At 46.9% G+C, this 19,598-nt stretch overlaps 1 protein-coding gene across 2 annotated transcripts in view; it reads right to left on the reverse strand.

The window, feature by feature from the left end:
• Positions 1-305: 305 nt before the first annotated feature.
• The window catches only part of GAB3 (GRB2 associated binding protein 3), a 63,996-nt gene continuing 44,703 nt past the window's right edge, over positions 306-19,598 (reverse strand). The window contains exons 3-10 of one of the 2 annotated variants that reach the window (XM_051789782.1): positions 14,743-14,959; positions 13,830-14,308; positions 11,391-11,443; positions 9,997-10,252; positions 8,775-8,856; positions 6,998-7,100; positions 5,659-5,772; positions 306-4,683 (exon numbers count right to left, since the gene is read on the reverse strand). In XM_051789782.1, the coding sequence (XP_051645742.1) occupies positions 4,567-4,683; positions 5,659-5,772; positions 6,998-7,100; positions 8,775-8,856; positions 9,997-10,252; positions 11,391-11,443; positions 13,830-14,308; positions 14,743-14,959 (1,421 nt within the window). In that variant the 3' untranslated portion in view covers positions 306-4,566. Of the gene's footprint in view, positions 4,684-5,658; positions 5,773-6,997; positions 7,101-8,774; positions 8,857-9,996; positions 10,253-11,390; positions 11,447-13,829; positions 14,309-14,742; positions 14,960-19,598 lie in introns of both variants that reach the window. The other variant, XM_051789773.1, reaches the window with a different exon arrangement.

The raw sequence follows: 19,598 nt of genomic DNA on the forward strand, positions 1-19,598 counted from the left end.
GGCAGGGATATGGTCAGGAGCTGGGGCTGGGGGGCTGCAACTTACCCCAGCCCCAGGGGGATGCAGACATGAGTCCAAGTCACAACTTCATAGTTCTTCATTATTCTGTAAATAATCTCCCTGATACACAAGCACATGACATTTCTTTGCAAATTTGTTTGAATTTGCATCCAAATAATTTATATGAATGAGTCACTGCCTAATAAGAGACTTAAAAAATGGAAAAAGCATTAAATGAAAAATGTGAAAGTTTTCCCCTTTGCTTATCAAAATAATTAAAGATTACAGCTACCTTTTATATTAATTTATTAGAAAAAAGATACAGTTTAATGTGCAAATATATACACCAAACATTACAATGAAACATGAGGAAGGCAACCCCCTTCCCTCTAGCAATGACTAACTCCTTCATAACAGAGATGACTGTTTAATGCTTCCCCACAGATTTACAAGTACAAAAAATGTATAATGCTTCATTTGCACAAGACAAAAGTCTATTTTTATTTGAAAAAAAATAATTCTGGCTTTGACATGGCAAAAGTCTGCTATTTTGGTGGCTTTTGTTTTTTTTTTTTTAAACCTGAGCAAGTTTTGCAGAACAGGGGGACAAAGGGAAGGCATTGCCCTGTGCTTCGTTCGCATCACAGCATCTGATGGTCTTTGAATTACTAAACCACTGAATCACTTCAAGTGAATGCAACTCCAAAATCTACATCTATGATGTAGTTAGTGACATAGAAGAAAGCGGGCACTACCATTGGCAAAAGTGAGCTGGCCAAAAACACCTGGCTCCAGTTAAATGGCTGTTGACATTTCTCAGGTTCATATCTGTCAGCAAGGACATTAATGCTGCCTCCTGTAATAAAGGAATTCTAAATGCAAAATGCAGTTTAGTCCAAAAAGCAAATGAGTTGTGGATCCTGCTATGCCTTGCTCATATGTGTGGTCATTGAAGGAGTGCAGACCAGATGAGGGCCTTAACAACCACCACAAGACTCAAAGCCTTGAGCTTAGTTATTTTCCACATCACCCTGCAACCAAGTTTCATCTGGCAACTCCACAGGGTGACATTTCCAATTAAACAAAAAACTATTCTGCTCATTTAGAGCTTCTCTCCATTTTAAACGAGAGGGCCCAGCAGTGCTGGAGAAGGCACTACAAGTCCTGAGCTGGGCAATGCCAGTTCCCCCAGAAGACAAGTTTCCTAAGGGACCACTGGCCACCCCATGCTCATTTAGGTGCAGAGCCTCTCTCTGCATCAGTTCTCATGACACTTTTGAAAAAAATACATACAAATAACAGATTCATGGCAAAAAGAAGACACCACCAGGAGTGTGCCTGGCTGGCCCCAGAGCCGCAGTGAACCGAGGGCTCTGGCCTGGGCTATGCTTTCACACACCACACTGTCAAAAGCTGACTGAGTTTTCAGGTTTTCCTTCCTCTTTGGCCAAGGGATCGGGATTTAAGAACAGACTTAACTAAACAATGGCTCCTTTTTGCTCTGTAACACCCCTCCTCTCCCACCAGTTGGTTCTGTGGGTACTGGCCCACAGGTTTGTCATCGTGTACTAGAGCAAGGGCTGCTGTGGCTCCATGCACACCCAAATCCTTAGGGATAGGGTGGCCTCAGCAGCTTTGGCCTTTGTCATCTTCCTACCATCCTCCTCCTCTTTACCCTCTTTGAAGTATTGTGGAATTTGACCAAAACAATAGAAAAAAAAGCTTTGGGGGAAGACTGCTCTGATTTTGAATTTTTTTTGTTGGATATTTTTAATTTCTCCTGTTTCAAGTGTTGTACTGGCACAAGAATGCATGTCACAGATCTTGGAGCAGAGGGTAAAAACAGACCTTACATGAAAATTTGAATAAACCCTCAAACTTAGCTTCTAGTTAAAAAGAGAAAGTTAGAAAACAGTGAGCAGCGTTTGATCAAGATAAGAGGGCGGTGGGGGCAAGCAGGGGACACAGGAAGTTGAAAGGGGCCATTCTGATCTAAGGACTGTCCTTGCCAAGGTATAGGCTTATGTCCTTTTAGGGGAATAAAAATATCGAGAGAGCTCTTTTTTCTTTCTGTTAGCCAGGTTTGTTGAAATTTAAATATTTTTACAATAAACTAGAATAACAAGTGAGTCAGTTGTCTCCAATAACTCAGTGTTTTTCCTCTTCAGAAAATTTTCTGACAGCATGAAAAGAAACACTCCAGTCAAACACGATCTGATCTGTACGCGATGCTGATCCGCATCAGAGGCCGCCCTGACATCACTCCACAATCCAGGATCTGCAGTAGCAGAATACAACTTTACCTGCCCTCTGTGGAGATTTTCTGTCCCTAACATAAGACACTGGTCTTTTAACCCCTTCAGTACGTCATCATACACCAAGAGCTTTCAGTGATGCGTTACTTGGACACCTTGAAAGAAAGGCAATTCTTTTGAGCAGAAAGTCAAAGGTCTCAGTTCTGTGGCCCTTCTATGCTTCCCTCTCTCTGACACCTCTGTGGAGGTGCAGATCTCCACTGCCCCTGCTGCAATACCACTCCCAGGGCATGGTTGCTCACAGCTCTGCTAAATCAGTTTGAGGACAAACCCCTGGGTTTTAACAAACTGAATTTCACACCAGACAGACAAGATGTATACAGAAAAGTTGGAATTAATTTTCAAAATTTTTGTGAACATCAACTTTCACTTTAGAGCTTCGGTGAGGGGGCGAGGAGGAGCAGAGCATGGGGGAACAGCAGGTCAGCTATCTGTAGGATTAACCCCTGTTTTCCAAGCAGCTCTGGTCTGGGACACTTGGTGCCTGCAGGCCTGGGTGCCCAGTTTGCCCCAGAGTCAATAAAGGCGCTGGCGAACCTTTTTCTTGCAGGGCAAGCTAATGAGAGCCTGGTCACCACAGATCCCCAGGGTTTGGGCTAAAGAAGCAGTAAGACTTGCAAGCCCTTCAGCTCTCTTGAGGTAGGAGGAAAACTGTGTTTCTGTTGGCTATGCTGCCTCTCCCACAGGACATGAGACTGGGCCACATCTCTCAGCCTCTCAGAGTGCCCGAATGGTTGGAGCAGAGTGAGTGCAGAGGAGGAAGTTGAGTAGAAGCCTTGAAATGCCAGTGGTTTCTGCAATGACATTTCTACAACCTCTGTTTGGTAAATCAGCATTTTTGGGATGTCAGGTTACAGTAATGCAATGTGGTAACAACAGGCACACAAAGGGAGGGCAGTGACTTGGCACTGTCAGAGAAGAAATCTTTCGTAAGGGTCCTGTCTGTCTGTCCACGCCGACAGGATCAGACCTCTTATGGCTACTGGGACTTACCTACAGGAGCAAAGCCTGCGAGACCAAATCCAGAGTGGGTCACTCAGCGTCACTGCCTACTTCCATGAGTCAGGTGGCTGTGTGCCACTTTAAAATAAAGACTGCAGCCAAGCGTCTAAAGTTAAATATCTTATAAACTATACACATATGTGATCCTGAGATAGTGCCTGTGACAAGTCCCAAGGTAGATAAGCTTCCTGAACCCAGAGGTCCTCACGCCGCGTGAGCGCATTGTTGTTCTGTTCTGGCAGGCTCCCGGCCTCTCTCGGAGCGCGCTGCACTTCCTAACGCTCTTTTTTTTTTGGGGTGGGTCTAGTGAAACAATCAGATTGACGACTGCTACCAGCAACTCCAATGGCATTTCTTCTGCTGTTCAGATGAAAGCATTCTTGATCCTTTGCCAGTTCTCTCAAGACTTGCAGAAACAGGCTCACAGCTTCCCTTTCTATTTTTTGGCCAGCCAAGGTCTGTGTGGCTGCAGCCTCCTGCTAGAAGAGCAGCTGTGCTGTGCCGTGCTGAAGACACTTCTCAAGATAGGGGAGAAAACATCAGTAGGAATCAGACAGAAAGGCGACAAGTATGAGCCACAAAGGAGAGAAGAAGCTTAATACAATGACTGTCGTCCAGAGGGTCAAAGACCATGCGTTCCAGTCGCATGGGCACGTAGTCCTGTTTTGAGTTCTGACAGCATCAGCTCACAGTCAGACCTTTTAAACCCAGGGGGAAAAATATTTTTCAAAATTCTCTTTGCTTAAGCACTATATATTCAAAAAGTTCTTTTTATTGTTTCAGTATTTTAGCCCTTAGTTGATTAGTCACCAATACCTGTCAGATGCCTGCTGCCATAAAAGCACTCCAAGCACCTGCAGTATTTGTAGGAATATTAAAAAATAGCTTTAGCAACTAGGAATTATGCAACTGAGGGAGAAGGCAGGACGAACTAGATTAATGCAACTTGTAGTGGATTTGTTAACGTTAAGTGTATGACTCGTCGCAGAATCATGCCAGAAAATGGTACCATGTAGCTTAGTGGTAAGGGCAGTAGAAAGAGTAATGCATTACTTTAATCATCAGTGAACCACTCACTCACTCAACATACTATTTCCAGCTGAAATCAAAGGTTTCCAGTAAAAATGCCTCTACAGATTGTATCTTACAACTCTCTCTGCCTTTGAACTCTACTGTGATAGCGGCTTCATTAACATTGTGGTTCCAGTGCAAAAAAAAAAAAATCTTCCAGATCCCAAATCTTCTTCCTTTAGACTTTTGATTGTCTTTCATCTGTCCATTCCTGCTTAGTGTTCTGTAAAGCTTGAGTTTTCTGTTCATCTACCTGGACATAGTCCACCCTCTGTTCCTCAGACAGAAAAGGTTTCTGCAGGACAGAGAAGAAAAAACCAATATATTAACTTCCAGGTTGAAAAGGGATGCTAGTGAAACTTGTCTTGATTTTCTATTTTCCCTTTCCCTCGTTCCTTGATTGCTTCACTTCACCTTGAAGCTCACAGTGACATCAGCTGACAAAAGCATTGCTTTACAGCCTGCTTTAGCTATAATTATCCATCTGTTACTCTGTCACTCAGCCCAGCACAGTGAGCGAGGGAAACGTGCTGTGCTGGCTACTTCCATGCAGATAATCACTCTCTCCTCATCTGAGTGATCCTGCTGCAGGGATGAACTAACTGCATTTGAGCTACAGGGAGGGTTTAAATAAGAAAGCTTAAGAGTCTTTTGCATCTAGGAGTATTGGCTGATGGGGAAAATGATACACAGGACATAAGGTGACCCAAACTGATAACAGTTAATTTCTTTGCAGTGGTACCTACCCACCACCTGGGCAGGTTAGAAGCTCTTTGGAACAAAGAATGTATTTTCTCAGCAAAGGAAATTGAAATGGTTTTGGTGATGCAAGGATAAAGATGCACATTTTGCCATGTTACAAGAGATGGTACAGTTCTACCCCATGAATTTATCACAGGCCGTAAATTTGTTACTGCAAAGAGATTTGGGGGAAAACTAGCAGGAAAGGCTTTGTGGAGACTAGATGAAAATGAAAGAGCATGCAGAGATCCTGAAGGCATCAACCAGCTTGCCCACAAGCCCTCATGGCTGTCTCACGCACTGTGCTGAGCTCATGTTAACAGCATCCCTGTGAGTCATACTAAGGACACCTTGTCATCACCATAATCATGCTCTTATTATATTAATCTTGAGCCTGCCACAGATGCAGTCAGCTGGAAACACTACATCGTGACACTTGGGGCACCTAGCAGAATGTGACCCTGGGTCTTGATCTCCTCCCAGCAGACAAATAGACAGGAGGCTGTGGGATTTTTCAGATGACTCGTACCTTCTGCACAGGGGATGGGGAAGCAGAATTAAAATCCAGTGCTAAGTAATCAAGGTTAGATTTCCTTGTCCATGGAAAAGCACCACTGTATGGAGATGTTGCCTGTCTGTGTTCCTGTCAGGAAAGAAGAGAAACTTTTAATGCTCTTAAAACATGATCCTAAAAGGAAGCAGGATCACAACTGTAAGATTTGCCTGATAAAATGAGAGTGAGGACAGTCAGGACCCACCTAATTTTCTATGCCAAGGGTGCATTTGGTTATTAACCACAGCATAACACTGATAATTGTGGGATGACAAAAAGAAAGTGTGAGAGCCTTTTCCTCCTGGTAATTATAGCAAAACAAAAAAACATGCAGTTTTATCAGGAAGGACTTGTGCTCAGCTTCTCAACCCAAGCTCCTGGAAGGCTCAAAGTTGCAGAGGTGCCCTCTTAAACATCACCATTCAGTGAATTTGAAGAAATTGTGAAAATTCTGTTCAAATCTAGCAACTGAAAATTAATCTCACGAAAATCACAGGTGACCACAAATGCATGGAAGGGTTTATTTGACCAGAGAAATCAAATGGGGAGTGGTTACAACTAGAGCTGCCCTCCTGAGCACATTTTGATCTGGTAGAGATGTGGGTTAAAATTTTAGACTGTGTTTCATGGAGGCTGTGGTCAGTTTTGCAATATATTTTTATAGACATTACTCTTGAGCTTTGGCTATGGAGCCAGATTTGTAGACATTGGCTCAGATCAAGGATTTGAGATCCATTTGTAGCTAAAATTCAAAGGAAACCAAGATTCTGGACTTTTGCAAGATATGGCTAAAGAGTAAATGAAGAAAAGGAGACCACGAAGCCAGATGTTCTTCTTTCATGGGATGGGAAGTGGGGTTAGTGCCACCAGCCAAAGCAGAAGCAATAAGAGACTTTAATGGGAGTTCTGTTTCTGCACAATATTTGGTGTGTTTCTTTAGGAAGCTAACGGCTTTCTGTCATTTCCTGGGAGATTCTGCAGGGCACATTTTTAGAAGGCGAAAAGATTTAATTTCCCTTTGCCTTAATGAGTTCTCATGTAAATATGGCTGATCCCTGTGATCTCTTGGAACTGCTCAGCAACATTCGTGGGCGAACAGCTGAGTTCTGCAGAGCAGGAAAAGGGCTTCCCTTATCTCTCCGTAAATTGGTCCCAGTGTCTATGGTTTAAAACCGTTTCATCATTTAAAAAAAACCCCAGAAGGCAAAGGACAAACCTCCTCAACGTTTTCTCTTAGAAAACAAACTTCTGCATTCTCCATCAATGTGACAGAGCAGAATAAAGCAAAGGATGGCTGTGTGAAAATGAAGATTACCATATGAATGTAACTTTCTTCCTCTTCTCCGGAAACTGAATTGGCAAATATTCTTGCTGAATTAATACCGTCTCTTTCTGGTGAGATAAAGCTCATTCGATTGCTATGAAGAAAAACACAGGAGAGGTTAAGGAAGCATCTTACAGATGCTCTGAAATGAAGCCAAAGCCTGACACAGTCCATATGGTGAATAAACTCACACTAACGCTGCAGCCTTTATGGAGAGAATGTCCAAAACCACTCCTTAGTTCTAGAAATAGTGTGCTATATTGCTATGAGTGGTTTTGTTGATTTTCTTTTCTTCTGGGATTTATGAAAATTTGCTTTCTGGTATGACAGAAAGCATAAAACATTGAAGCAATTGCTCGAGCAAGGGGCACAGAGACAACTATCATTCATTTGGGTAATAATGAGGGCAGTTACTTAGCTGTGAGGGTATCCACATATTGGAGATTCATGTGAATTAATCAGCTGCTGGAGGTCCATGCAGAGGAACTTGTCTGGCTTTGCACACAGTGGCAACACATGCTATCTCTGCTATGGAGATGGCTGTGACTCAGCTCTTGCACATGAAATCTCTTCCACTACTGCAGAATCACTTCCACTTCCATGACTGTCAGAGGTACACGGTGAGTAACTGACTGCAGGCGAGTGCAGTGGGGTCAGTCAGTAGGAAATTAGGTGGCCACTTTGAGCAGCATGAACAGCATAATTCCTTTTGCTTCATTAGTTCCAGGCATGCTTTTTTTTTTAGCTTTGTTAGTGTAGAACATGCACGCTCCCCCTGAGCTTGTTATCCTCCAGGACTCTGCACTGTGTCAGCACTGATTAACCCCAGTGTTCTGGCAGGGATGCTTGGGAGGCAGACTATTGGCTTTCCCTGGGAGGCAGTGCCAAAGGGCTTAACCAGCTTTGGACTCAATGGGCTGAGAGAGGGGTCTGAAACAGAGAAACTGTCTGTCTTATGTCTCTTTTGCCCTTCACATGACAACCTGAAGTGAGTGGAAATGCCCTGCCTGGCACTCATGTTAGCAAAACCCCACATTTCCTGGAGTGCCTGGGGTGTGCAGAGGAGGTTGGTGGGAATTCCTGGCAATCGCATGCACACTCCAGCACAGCTGCTTTCCCCTTAGTGCCAAGATCCCCCCAGCCAGCAGGCTGCAGTCCTCCCCTGCTCATGAATTCCCTGAAAATGAGTTTTCTGCTGCCCTTGGAGCCAAACAGTATCATCTGTTCATACTACCTGGGCTTTGAAATCAAAAGCATTTGTTTTACTAACAACTAATTTCCAGTGACAAAAGGCCACACCAACAGTTCAAGTCTGAATTGCTGTGTGGCAGTGCAGAATTCTACGCTCAGGCTCCAAGTCAGGCAGATCTTTATCTCATCTGGTTCTCCCTTGCTATATTAATTTTCAGGAACAAAATTGGCTCTTCCACTTAGAAAAAAAAAAAGAGTTTAGGCATGCAAAGCTTTTATCCAGCATAGCAGCCACACCAGAGTGCAGACCAGCTCCAGGCTGCTTAAAAGGAACCTTCAAAACAGACTGAGCATCACTGCATGAGGCTGAGTGCACTGGAGCTGCCCATCGTGAAAGGGAGCCTTGCTTTTTAGAGACAGCAAAAGCCTGGGGAACGCTGGAAGGAACCCTGGGGAATTTTTGTTTGTGGACTTTGCCAGGAAACTGTTTCTTGTGGGATGTGATAAGTTATTTTTAACTCTAATCCACAATGCTAATGCTGAAAAGATTGGAATGGCAGGTTTCTTGTTGACTTACTAAGGCACAGTCCACATCCTGGTCACGGCAGCATGCTCCCGGATTGTGGAGAGGTTCCTCAAGTCCAGAGGAGGTGGCCGTGCTGTAAGGAGATACAAAACCAATTACATTTCCAATAGCAGAGCTAATGGAAAGTACAGACTGGTTAGAAAAATGCAGTTTTATATTAACAGAAAGAAACTAACGGAGTATTTCACAGAACATAACTAAGACAGAAATCAGTAACAAATGACTGCTTCAGTCACTGCTGGAAAGCAAAGTCCCTCAATCACCTCAATAACATGTCAATAACACAGTAAATACAGTGGGCACAAGGAGAGCAAATGCCCCATGAGATCTCTGAGTTTGCCCCAAATCTGCTCTGGATACACTGCCATTGAGAGGCTGGTTCATCCTACAGGTCATAACAGGTTTTGGGCTCTGTTCTAAACAAAAAGACTTCACACATTGGGATCCAAGATCATTCCTGTCCCCAATCAATGTACACATGCCCTCCATTCTCAAAACCCTTTCAGAAAGGACATGAACTTGCTTCACTTCATGGCAGTGGTCTAAATTTCTGCCCCCACTTTACAGTAACATTTTCTATACCAATTTCTGAGTAATCCTGTGGCTCTGCAACCCAAAGAGCTTTACTGAAGGCCAGGTTTAGGCAATTTCTCCGCTGCAAACCTGAACTTTGTCCCCAGTATATTCTCTAGAAGTGCAACCCAGATTTTGGAGATGCCATGAAAACCAGGAGTGGAAAATTACCGTCAGCAAAAGCATCTGCAGGAAATTCCTAATTAAACCAAACAGCTGTGCCTACCCAACAGAGATTTAACCAACAGCCCACACATCAAGTATGAGTATTTGAGTGTTTGGATGCCCCATTCCTGGAAGGTCAGGGAACCGGTGAGACAGCAGTACATGTGCTTCAGAGCAGCAGGTTTAGTCTGCTGTCTCTCGAAGGTGTTTGCACTTGGAGTGGATCTGAAGCTGGAGTGTGGAGCCACCTGGGCTTTGACTGTGAAAGTAGCCATGGATGCTTTTCTTCTGCTCACAAACCACCCTGCAGGCACATCCCTGGTTACAGTACTGTGAGTCACTTACAAAGCTTTTCAGTGCATCTTCTACAGTGGGAAACACTTCAAAACATGCCAAGGACACTATCAAAGGAGGCCACCCATGTCCCTGCCATCAGGACCCCCTGGCTGCCACTTGCACTTGGGTCTGGGCTTACGTTTCCTACGAGGCTTGAGGTCTCGGTTCACTGGAGGGGGCTCCACGTCCGAGGGCAGCTCAGGTAACGGGCTGGTGAGTTTTTCAGTGCTGACGACAGGGAAGGTAAAGGTGGCCGAGCCAGGGCTCATGGGGATGTAGCCGTCGGGGGAACAGTCGGAGCCGGGCGCGGAGGGAGAGGTGCTGGGGCGCATGGGCACGTAGCTGTCCTCCGCGCCGTCCGAGGCCGAAGAGTAGAGCGGGGAGAACCGGCAGGGCTTCGGAAGCAAAGGAGGAAAAGAAAGAGAAATAGGTCAATAAATGCACAGCCAACCCCCTGCAAGCCAGGAGGTGCTTCGAGCTGGGAACAGATCTGAGCCAAGCGCAGTCCAGGAGAGCTCTGATGAGACCTTTCAGAGAGATGCAAGATGGAAAGACAGGAGACAAACACATGAGTTCAGATGCACAGCCCAGCTTTGGAGAGGTCCACTTCTGAGCTTTGCAAGCCACTGCTGGAAACTAGAGCCAAACTTATCCGTGACTGTAGTAGGTTAAATCCTCCGACTTCAGTGAGGTTGCACTTGCCCCTCCCAGCAGTAATTCTGACCTATAAAATGAGGGAGGCTCCTTCATACAAAAAAAAAAATCTGAAAGGAGAACATCTGATGAACTAGATTTTTGTGGATGTGGAAGCTGAGAGAGCAGACACAGACTTACAAGTTGCTTCTGATCGCTGAGAATAAGCACTAGAAAATAATTTCATGCAGGCTGGTGCTGGCTGAGTGGCCAGACGGAGAGATTACAAACCTTGCAAGCTTTCAAACGGAGGAAAAACATAAGTTGCCCAGCACCAGAGCTTACATTCACACAGCAAAGGATCTCCCACAGAAGACAGTATCCAGCACACTGGCTGTGTGATGTGAGATGGTGCCACACAGAACTGTGTCTGTCAAAGGCTGAGACGGGAAGCTTTGGACTGACAGAGCCCTCAATCACAGGTGCTTTGAGAGCAGGCACTTTCCAATGTCCTAAAGAAGAGATATCCCTCAGGATCATGAAGTGGTAGACTTCTTTAGACCCTTTCTTTCCAGGGATAAGCCATTTTCTCTGGTGCCCTTGGTCAACAGTTTAATTCTTGAGGCTACTGTAACCTTTTTCATAACAGACCCAGCTTCATCTGCCTTAAAACCAGGGTGCTTAGTTTTGTGGCCTACCTCTCCCTCCTCCCTCAAAAGCAGCAGCGGAGGCCACAAAGCAGCAGCAGAGAAGTTGCCCAAAGCCAAGTGCTTCTTCCATTTTTTCAATTCTTCTCCTGAACACAGGAGGGGGATGACTGAATATCAGGATGCGAAATGATTCACTCTCTGAAGTTTGCCATGTGTCAGTGTTTTAAATTTGTGCAAGCAGAGTACTTACCAAATTCAAGCTAAGCCTCTTATCTCGACTTCTTAAGGAACTGCCTTCCATGTCTGCTGCAAGGAAAAGAGAAGTGATTAAAAATGTGATAAGGCAGTGCAACCTTACAGAGATAATTCTGGAGTAAAACTCCTAAATGAGGAAATCCAATGACACTTAAGACCAGATCCAACTCAGTAGCATTTCAAGAGTGATTACATCCATTTTAAGTATGATGAAACCAAGGAACATGTTCATGTATAATCCAGCTGTAACTTATGCTTCCTGTAAGTTGGGGAGAATGGCTGGTGTGGGAGCAAGGAAGCAAAAGTTTAAACCCAGAGAGCTCTAGTCGCTCTCTGTCAAAGTGGGGAAATTACATGAAAAGGGAATATTATTTCATTGTTGCCTGGAAAGTTATTTAGGAGCCTGGTATGTAAGGTGTCATGGAAGTAAGTGTTATTGTACAGAGAGTGGTGCATGGGGAAACTTATAGTAGGAGAAAAATTCTTTGCTTTGCCATCCAGAAGTGCTGATATGGTGCAAGTGGCTCAAGCTGATGGGGAACAAACAGCCAGAGAAACAGTTACCAGTCTCAGTGTCCTGTTTTGCAGGTGGGCCTTTGTCTTGGTGCAGGTCCATTTTATTTTTCAAGCAAAACCCAAAAGCTCTAAAATCTACCACTCAGTGCATAGAAGATCAGCAGTGGGAGATGCTTACAAACACCGCTTTTTTCTGGAAAGGGATTTTCTGTGCAGAAAATGGCTTTTCTATGGGAATGCCTTAAAACCCTGAAACCATGTTAATCCACTCTCTGCTCTTATGATGGAGATGTTGGTACTGCACTGCAACTGGGGGCATTTGTGGTGGTTATTTATTATTTTGGCACAAGGCTCCATCAGATGCCAGGACACAGATGCTTTACATGTGTACAGCTCATCCCCCTTCATGGCACTTCAACCAGCACATACTGCCTTTACACAGGGTTAATTACATCTGTGCACCTTTTGCAGGTTGCCAAGGGCAAAAAGTGAAGGAAATGACTCAAGTGGGCTCACTGTGGGAGCTGGTGAGGAAGAGCTGCTTTCTCCTTGTTTCTTTTTCTGATCTTTCTTGTTAAACACATCTTAATTCAGAGTTTAACCTTTCGAATAGTTTCAGCTTCACTTAGGGCAAGAAAAAGTGGCAGCACTTATTAATTCATTGCTGCCCCCGTCAGGCAGAGATAACCCTGCAGCACTGCAGCACAACATGACATTTGGCCACTTAATCCTCTTAAAACATTTCGGTGTAAATTGGGTTGGAGGAACATGAATGGCTCAAGTGTGCCCGTGATGTTGGAACATGTGCAGAAGCAAGAGCAGCACCTTTCAGGGAGCAACAAAATGTAGCTGATAATCAAGAATAGCAATTCCACTGATGGGTGTTTCTCCAGAAACCTTCCAAGAATTGTTTGTACACTGATAAACAGGCTGGACAGAGATCTCCTTGCTTTAGCTTCTGAGCTTTAAGAGCAAGATCTAACAGCCCCAAATATTGTCTGGTCATTTAAACTGCAGGAGCCTAAAGGATGCTTGTCCTTAAAAACCTATGTTTTTTTCCTCATCAGAACTGAAGGTTTTCATATCTCTGCAGTATACTTGATGATTTCCAGCCGGGTATCCCAGCTGCCTTTCTCTGTTCTGTGGCTCTACATAATAAAGTTTCCTCATTCTGCCTTTACTGGTTTCTGATACCATGGTGTTCTGGGTTTTTGACTTATTTTTGTTTGTGATTATGGTGTTTCAGGAACAAGTGGAAAAGCCAGCTCAGCTCAGAGTAGAGTCTGCTTTGCAGCGGAGCATCACCCTATAGCAGCAGGTTTTCAGACTGCTCTGCCTGAAGTGCAAGGACAGAGTGGGATTTGTTCAAGGACACACAGAGTCCCTGGTTCAATTGGGATTACATCCCATCCCCAGCGTCTCCCTGACTTCCTGGTCTTTACTCTAAGCTGCAAAAAGACATGCTGCTCTTGTGGAATGGGCTGGAAGCAGAGAAGCAGCACAGCTCCGAAAGAATTTCCCATGTGCGAGCCCACACTTTGACCTGCATAAACAGAGATTTTGGCATTGCCTGATTCAGTGGCTGACTTTTCATTTTGGTGGTTTTTACTACTTTCCCTTTTGGAGAGGGAGGGGGCATGGAAAACTAGCAAGTCATGAGGTACCCTGAAGGGATGACAGCAAAATTGCTGCCCATTTGTACACACACTGAGGGGCTTCTACAGAGCAGGAGCTGAACATGAGGGACAGGCCTGAATCCTGCTTGCTAATTCATTTGAAAGAAGGATTTTGTGTTGCCTTGGGTGGTGTATGATTCCACAGAGGGGAGGACAGAAAGACACAACTGGAAGTTAGCACCCACTCTGTGCTCTATCCCTCACATTGGTCCTGCTTTGCCAGCTCTCGGCAGTGCACTCACCTTTCCAGTTCCTCATGTTGTCTAAGCTGGACAGGGAGATCCTCCTGGGCACCAGAGCGACCTGAGCCCTGCCGATCCCTGCGTGCCCGTTCTGGAGGGCCCCGCCGCCCACCTCCTCCCCTCTCCTGTCCGAGAAGTGGGTTGGTTTGGGGGGCCGTGGTGGAGGCGTGTTGGACAGGATGTCCAGCTGGGTTACACCGTAGGGCAGCGCGTTTTGGCTCTTGTCGATCTGAAAGGTTGGTGTCAGCGGTGTCCCCAGCAGGGGAGAAGAGGAGGAAAAGTCACTGGATGGCCCACTAATGTCTATGTTCCTGGACATGGTGCTGGGATTTGCCAGTGGGGCCCCGTCCTGGTGCACAGTGCCAGCACTGGTTGGCTGTACAAGGTACAAGGAGGGTTGGGATTGCAAGGAGTCAACAAAAACATCGTCCGATGAAGTTTGCTCCAGAGATCTGTCTGAATTTGACCAGCTGTCACACCTGCAAGAGGCAGAGGTCAGGAACTGAGCTTTCCTTTTCTCCTGGTTGCAAGAACACAGCAAACAAAAAACCCAACCCCACAGTTCAGGACAAAATCTGTCCCTTCCCTGTGACTGTGGAGGGTCCCCCCTGGGCTGGACAGGGGGATGGGACACTTTGTGGAGCACCTTGGGCAGCAGCAGGTGTCTGGAGGGAGGCTGTGTGTGAGGTCCCCAGCCACCCACCCTGGAAAGGGACAGGACCAACATATGACACTCGACCGCTAATCTGCGCTATGAAAAGCACCCTCCAAATTGGATTAGGCTGGTGGGCCCCTGCAGTGCCCGGGAGCCTACCCTGAGTGGCAGGGCTCCAGGAGCGGTGTGCCCCAATTTCATCACTGGGCAGGCTGAGGACGGCTCCAGCCTGACGCATCCAGCAGACCCCAGACTTACCTGTTGTGGCTGAGCTTGCCCGACTCGCAGTTGGAGAGGAAGAGGTAGTCGGGGAGGAAGACTGACCCTGACTCGCTGGGGGTCTCCTCCGTGGCGGACGCGTCGGCAGCAGCGGTGTCGACGGAGAAGGAGGGGTCGGCGATGTGGGAGGTGTGGGTGGAGGCGGCTGGTGATGGCTGCGGGGACGAGGTGGTGTGGGACAGGCTCTCCACGGAACCTGCAATGGGAACGGATGGCCCCGGCTGAGGGACGGCTCTGACTCGCCCCAGCCCACTGCCTCTTCTGGCTGCCACCACCCTGCTTTTACACCAGGGGTGTTTTACCCCAGAGGGGTGGTGAGTCAAGGCAAAAACTGGTTCTGGGGACAGGGCAGCCCAATTTTGCAGCTCCCCCTGCCCAGGTTGTCAAATTGAAGGGCTGCAGAAGGTACAGACCCTCTTCCTCTGGGGTCCTGCACTCCTGCAGGGCTGTGGCATACCTCCTGCAGCCAGCAATGAAGACAGCCTCTGCTGAAGAGAGAGCTGAGGCACAGCTGCCTGCTTCATCAAGTATTTTTTGAGTATCTAATGCAAATAATTAATTATTAATCTCCAACACTTCAAATTAATGGTGACAAGGAAAGGGATTGATTTCCTCCCACTTTCTAGATCTCAGTGGACAAAATGGAGCTTTGCAGCTCATGGAGTAGCCAGACAAGCTCTGAACTTGCCTGCAAACTCCTTATGCCTCTCTGGGCTGGACATCAAAGCCACAAAAGCTGTAATGTAGCTGTTTCTGCCCAGCTGGAGGCTTCTTGGCTCTGCTGAGAAAAGTAACACTATTTTTCTGGAGGCCACAAGACACAAGGGAGCCTGTTCTCAGTGACACCTTCTCTGGCCATAACACTCCAGTCACCCTGGCACAGAGCAGGGTGACAGTAGGAGAGGAACAGCTCTGGGCTGCAGCCAGCGGGGCTGGCCCAGAGCTCAGACCATCAAGACCACCCTTCACTGGCAGCATGTGTCCAAGGCACTCAGGCCCATCTGGCCTGGGAACTGCCAGGCAGCACAGATAAGTCTGGTTCTGTTCCTCTCCCAACCTTCAGCCCTGCTAGATAGCTGGGGACATGGGGCTGGGGGATGAAGGAGTGATGGCTGAACCACACAGAGTTAAGGCTAAACACAGCCTCTGGCCCAGCTTTTGGGGCATTTCAATGCAAAAAATCAAGTCCTTAGTGCAAGCTGGACCTCCCACCACGCAAGGAGTGGAGTGGGAAGGGTCTTTGCAGAGCAGCTCCCTAAAAGCATCTGCTCCTGGCAGGAATCAAAAATGGCAGCACTAAGAGCACAAGTCCTCAGCTGGACAGTATGATTTTTCTAATGAAATTTCAGGTTGCTGCATGGCAGTTCCCTCACCAGGGCTGTGCAGGGACCAGGCAGTGCTCACTGGGTGTCCCAAATGTCCCCAACACCTGCAGGGCTCGGCAGTGGGTGCCCATCTCTCTGGCTGAGGTGCAGACACTGCCTGAGTCAAAGCCTCAAAAACCTTCTTCAAAATGAAAAACCCCACAGCAAAAAGAAACACAAGAAAACAGCCACTGCTGATAAAACCACGCCAAGCATAAACATGTCTCCAAAGTGTTGCAGGATGGCAGATTTCTCTAACGCCGATATCCAGAATTTGCTGGAAAAGCTGGGAACCAGCTGCATGCAGCCTGCAGGTCAGATCCTGCACTGTGTGAGGAGGTCCTGAGATGCTCCAGCAGGTCCAGCCTAGTCCTCAGCTCAACAGAGCCACAAGCCTTGGCACTGTACCAGGTTGTTGCAGTCACTTCTCAGCCCTGGGAGGTGCTGGGTATATGTACAAGCAGATCAGGAGGGATGGAGAGGGCTGCCAAGACTTGGGTTGTTAGACAGCAACATCACTAAACACAAACTGAACTCTGTCATGGTGCAATTCTTGGGGCTGTCATGTACAGGGGCAGCAGTATGGCTCAATGATCCTTGTGAGTCCCTTCCAACTGAGGATATTGTATGATTGTATGAGACCCAGAGTCTCATGCCAACCACAGCAACATTCACAGTCAGAAGAAGAATAAAAGAGCTGATCTTCCCTCCCTGCACTATCCCACACCTCATCCTTTTGAATGGGGGAGAGAGCTGCCTCTTTCCTTCCCATCTACCAGCATGCACTCACTGCTGCTTCCTCCCATTAGCTTTGGAGGTCTGGGGCAGTGATGGGCCTCAGGTCAGCAAAGCATATAAGCACGTGCTTAAATTCAAGTTTAAGCAAAGGATTTGCTTTAATTTTGAGCAGGTGCTTATAGCAGCAGGGTTTCAGCAGTGAGCATCTGGAAGGAATGGCTTTTACAAGGTTTCACATTTGCAAAGCAGAGCTGAGGGCTGCAGGCTTCCCATCTGAAAAATAACTTTTGTTCATCGTGCTGGCTCAGACAGTAACTCTGCTCTCCAATCTTGGACTCGGAGAGCTGTCTTGCAAGTTGACAATGATCAAATATGCACTGGGCTGACTCCCTAGGGATCTCAGAAAAGCATGTTCACATCACCATCTGACTACATTAAAAAAAGCCCAAACCAACAACTAAAACTGCCACAGTGCATAAGAAAGAAATTAATGACATTCTGGGTTATTAACACAGAGAACGAACAGGCCTGAACTCCATCTGGTACTCACAGGGTTTAGCCATGGATTATCCCATCAGGAAAGGCTGTGAGCTGCAGACCACATGGCAATGGTTGTGAGCAGCAGGGAGGGATGGGGACAGTACAGACCTGCCCTTTTCTAACCTTCAGGAGCTCAGGAACCTGCAGTCAGCTCCTAACAGGCTGTCCCTGCCCCTGCCAGCTCTGCTGGTAACCCAATCCTGTGCATTAGAGCTGTACCGCAACAGCAGCTGGGCAGAATAAATTATGCATGGCTACTTTTAACGGTGAGAAGGCAGAGAATAGGTTTGGTGCCTGCCCTACCCTTTGCCAGAGAGACAGCAGGAGGCTTCAGCTGCCAAAATAACTGCTTTGGTGGGTACTAACCCAAAAAATTACTGCCCTGCCATCATGGGGAAAGTCACCATGGAGGATGCTCTGCATCACGGGGAAAGTCACCATGCAGGTTTCCCCCCTGCTACAGACCCCAGCCCACCCCTCAAGAATTGTCATGGTGCAACAGCAGTGCAGGGACATGGTGAAATCGGGGGTTCTAGCCCCCCCCAAGGCTACACAGCCATACCAAAGAGGTAAACCCACCCCTCGTGGCCGGAGGCCAGAGCCTGATGTCAAACAGCAGCCTTGAGTCTGTGCAGCTGAAAAGGGATTTTCTCCTGTGGAGAGGTGAGAGTGGAGGGAGTAGACCCTGGCTCCCCTTGCTCCCAGTGTGCTACTCTGGCTGGGAGAGAAGCTCCCCAGTTTGGCTGCAGCAAGGCCCTGGGGAGTCAAACCATCCCTTGCCCATGTGCAATGTCTGTACACACTGGCAAATAAAATAAAAAAATAAATAAAAATAATTAAAAAAATAAAATAGAGACACATTTAAAGAGGCAAAGAAACCATCAGGGGAGCAGGCAGAATGGAAGAAGCTCCCAGCAATGGGTGAGGATGAGTGTGAACAACACAGTAACAAGAGGTGAGGGAGAGGTAGAAGAGCAGAAATGCTGTAATTCAACTGCCAGCAGCCAAGAGGGACCCAAGGATAACCTGTCCCTTAAAGTGATCCTGCCAACATCATGGTCCATGTGCTGTGCAGGGAGGGCACCACTGGGGGAGTCTCTCCAGGGACATCCTGCTCTACTGTGGTCCTGGGTGCTGTGGGAGAGAGTAGAGCAATAGGGAAGAGATGGAGATCAGCTGGGATCTTCAGGAAAGAGATGCATCCAGGATGAGCAAGGTGTTTATAGAAGATGTTGAACTACATCTGGAACCTGTGGATGGTGTGAAGGTGAAACCCAAGATGAAATGCCCCTCTTGGGCTGAGGAGCTGCCTGCCAAGGCACAGCCTGGCAGAGCATTATCTTTAACAGTAAGGCTTCCTACTGAAACAGGTTAAATAACCTTCCCAGCAGTTTCTCCAGTGAAAAGCTGCTATATTGAATTGTATCAATTAGTCATGGTTTCAGCTTGCACATTGGGTAAACTGTGCCCCGATATCCCACAGCCACCTTATTTCATCTCCTTCCTTGCCCCAACCACTTGGGCCAAGCATCCTCTTGATCCCTTGCATGGCCATGGGTCCATGGGGGTTGGAGAATGATGGCTCTACTTGGAGACTTCCCCGAAGATGAAAGCAAGATTTAAATAGAAATGGAAGGAAAACAGGGAGCAAGGCCTCTTCCTCTCTCCTTCAGCTGACTCCTCCAAAGGTGCCACCTCCCCTGGCATTTCCAGCACAGCCAGTGCCACAGTTTCTTGTGGCAGCTGAGTGTTGCAGTGTGCTGAGTGCTGCTGGCAAGTCCTTCCTGACAGCCGCCCTCCCAGGTGCTTCCTGACATCTGCCTGGATCTTGCACTTCATCTCTGTCTCTCAGCCCTGCCTCTCCTGTTGACAACAAAGTTGTCCTCACAGGAGCCACGTCTCTGGTAACTTTGCATCTGGCTGCTAACACCCCATACTGGAGGCCTCTGGTGATGGGAAACCAGCTGTTCATCCAGCTTCCTTGCTATTGGAAGGGACTAACTGGGAATGACAGGACAGTGTTTAAAGCTGAGTCACTCTCTAAACCTGTGGCTGCATTTTGTGCACTAAACAAAGAAAGCAGCAGATTAGGTTTTGGCCTCAAAGTCACAACAAATTTTCAGAGATGTAGAGATTAAGAATGATTGATTTCACAACATATAATATTGTCTTTCAGCTTCATTTTTAAAGGTA

The sequence above is a fragment of the Manacus candei genome, unplaced genomic scaffold (assembly GCF_025592945.1).
Source record: "Manacus candei isolate 608988 ecotype Guabito, Panama unplaced genomic scaffold, ASM2559294v1 h1tg000003l, whole genome shotgun sequence".
In the NCBI taxonomy this organism is placed as follows: Eukaryota; Metazoa; Chordata; class Aves; order Passeriformes; family Pipridae; genus Manacus; species Manacus candei.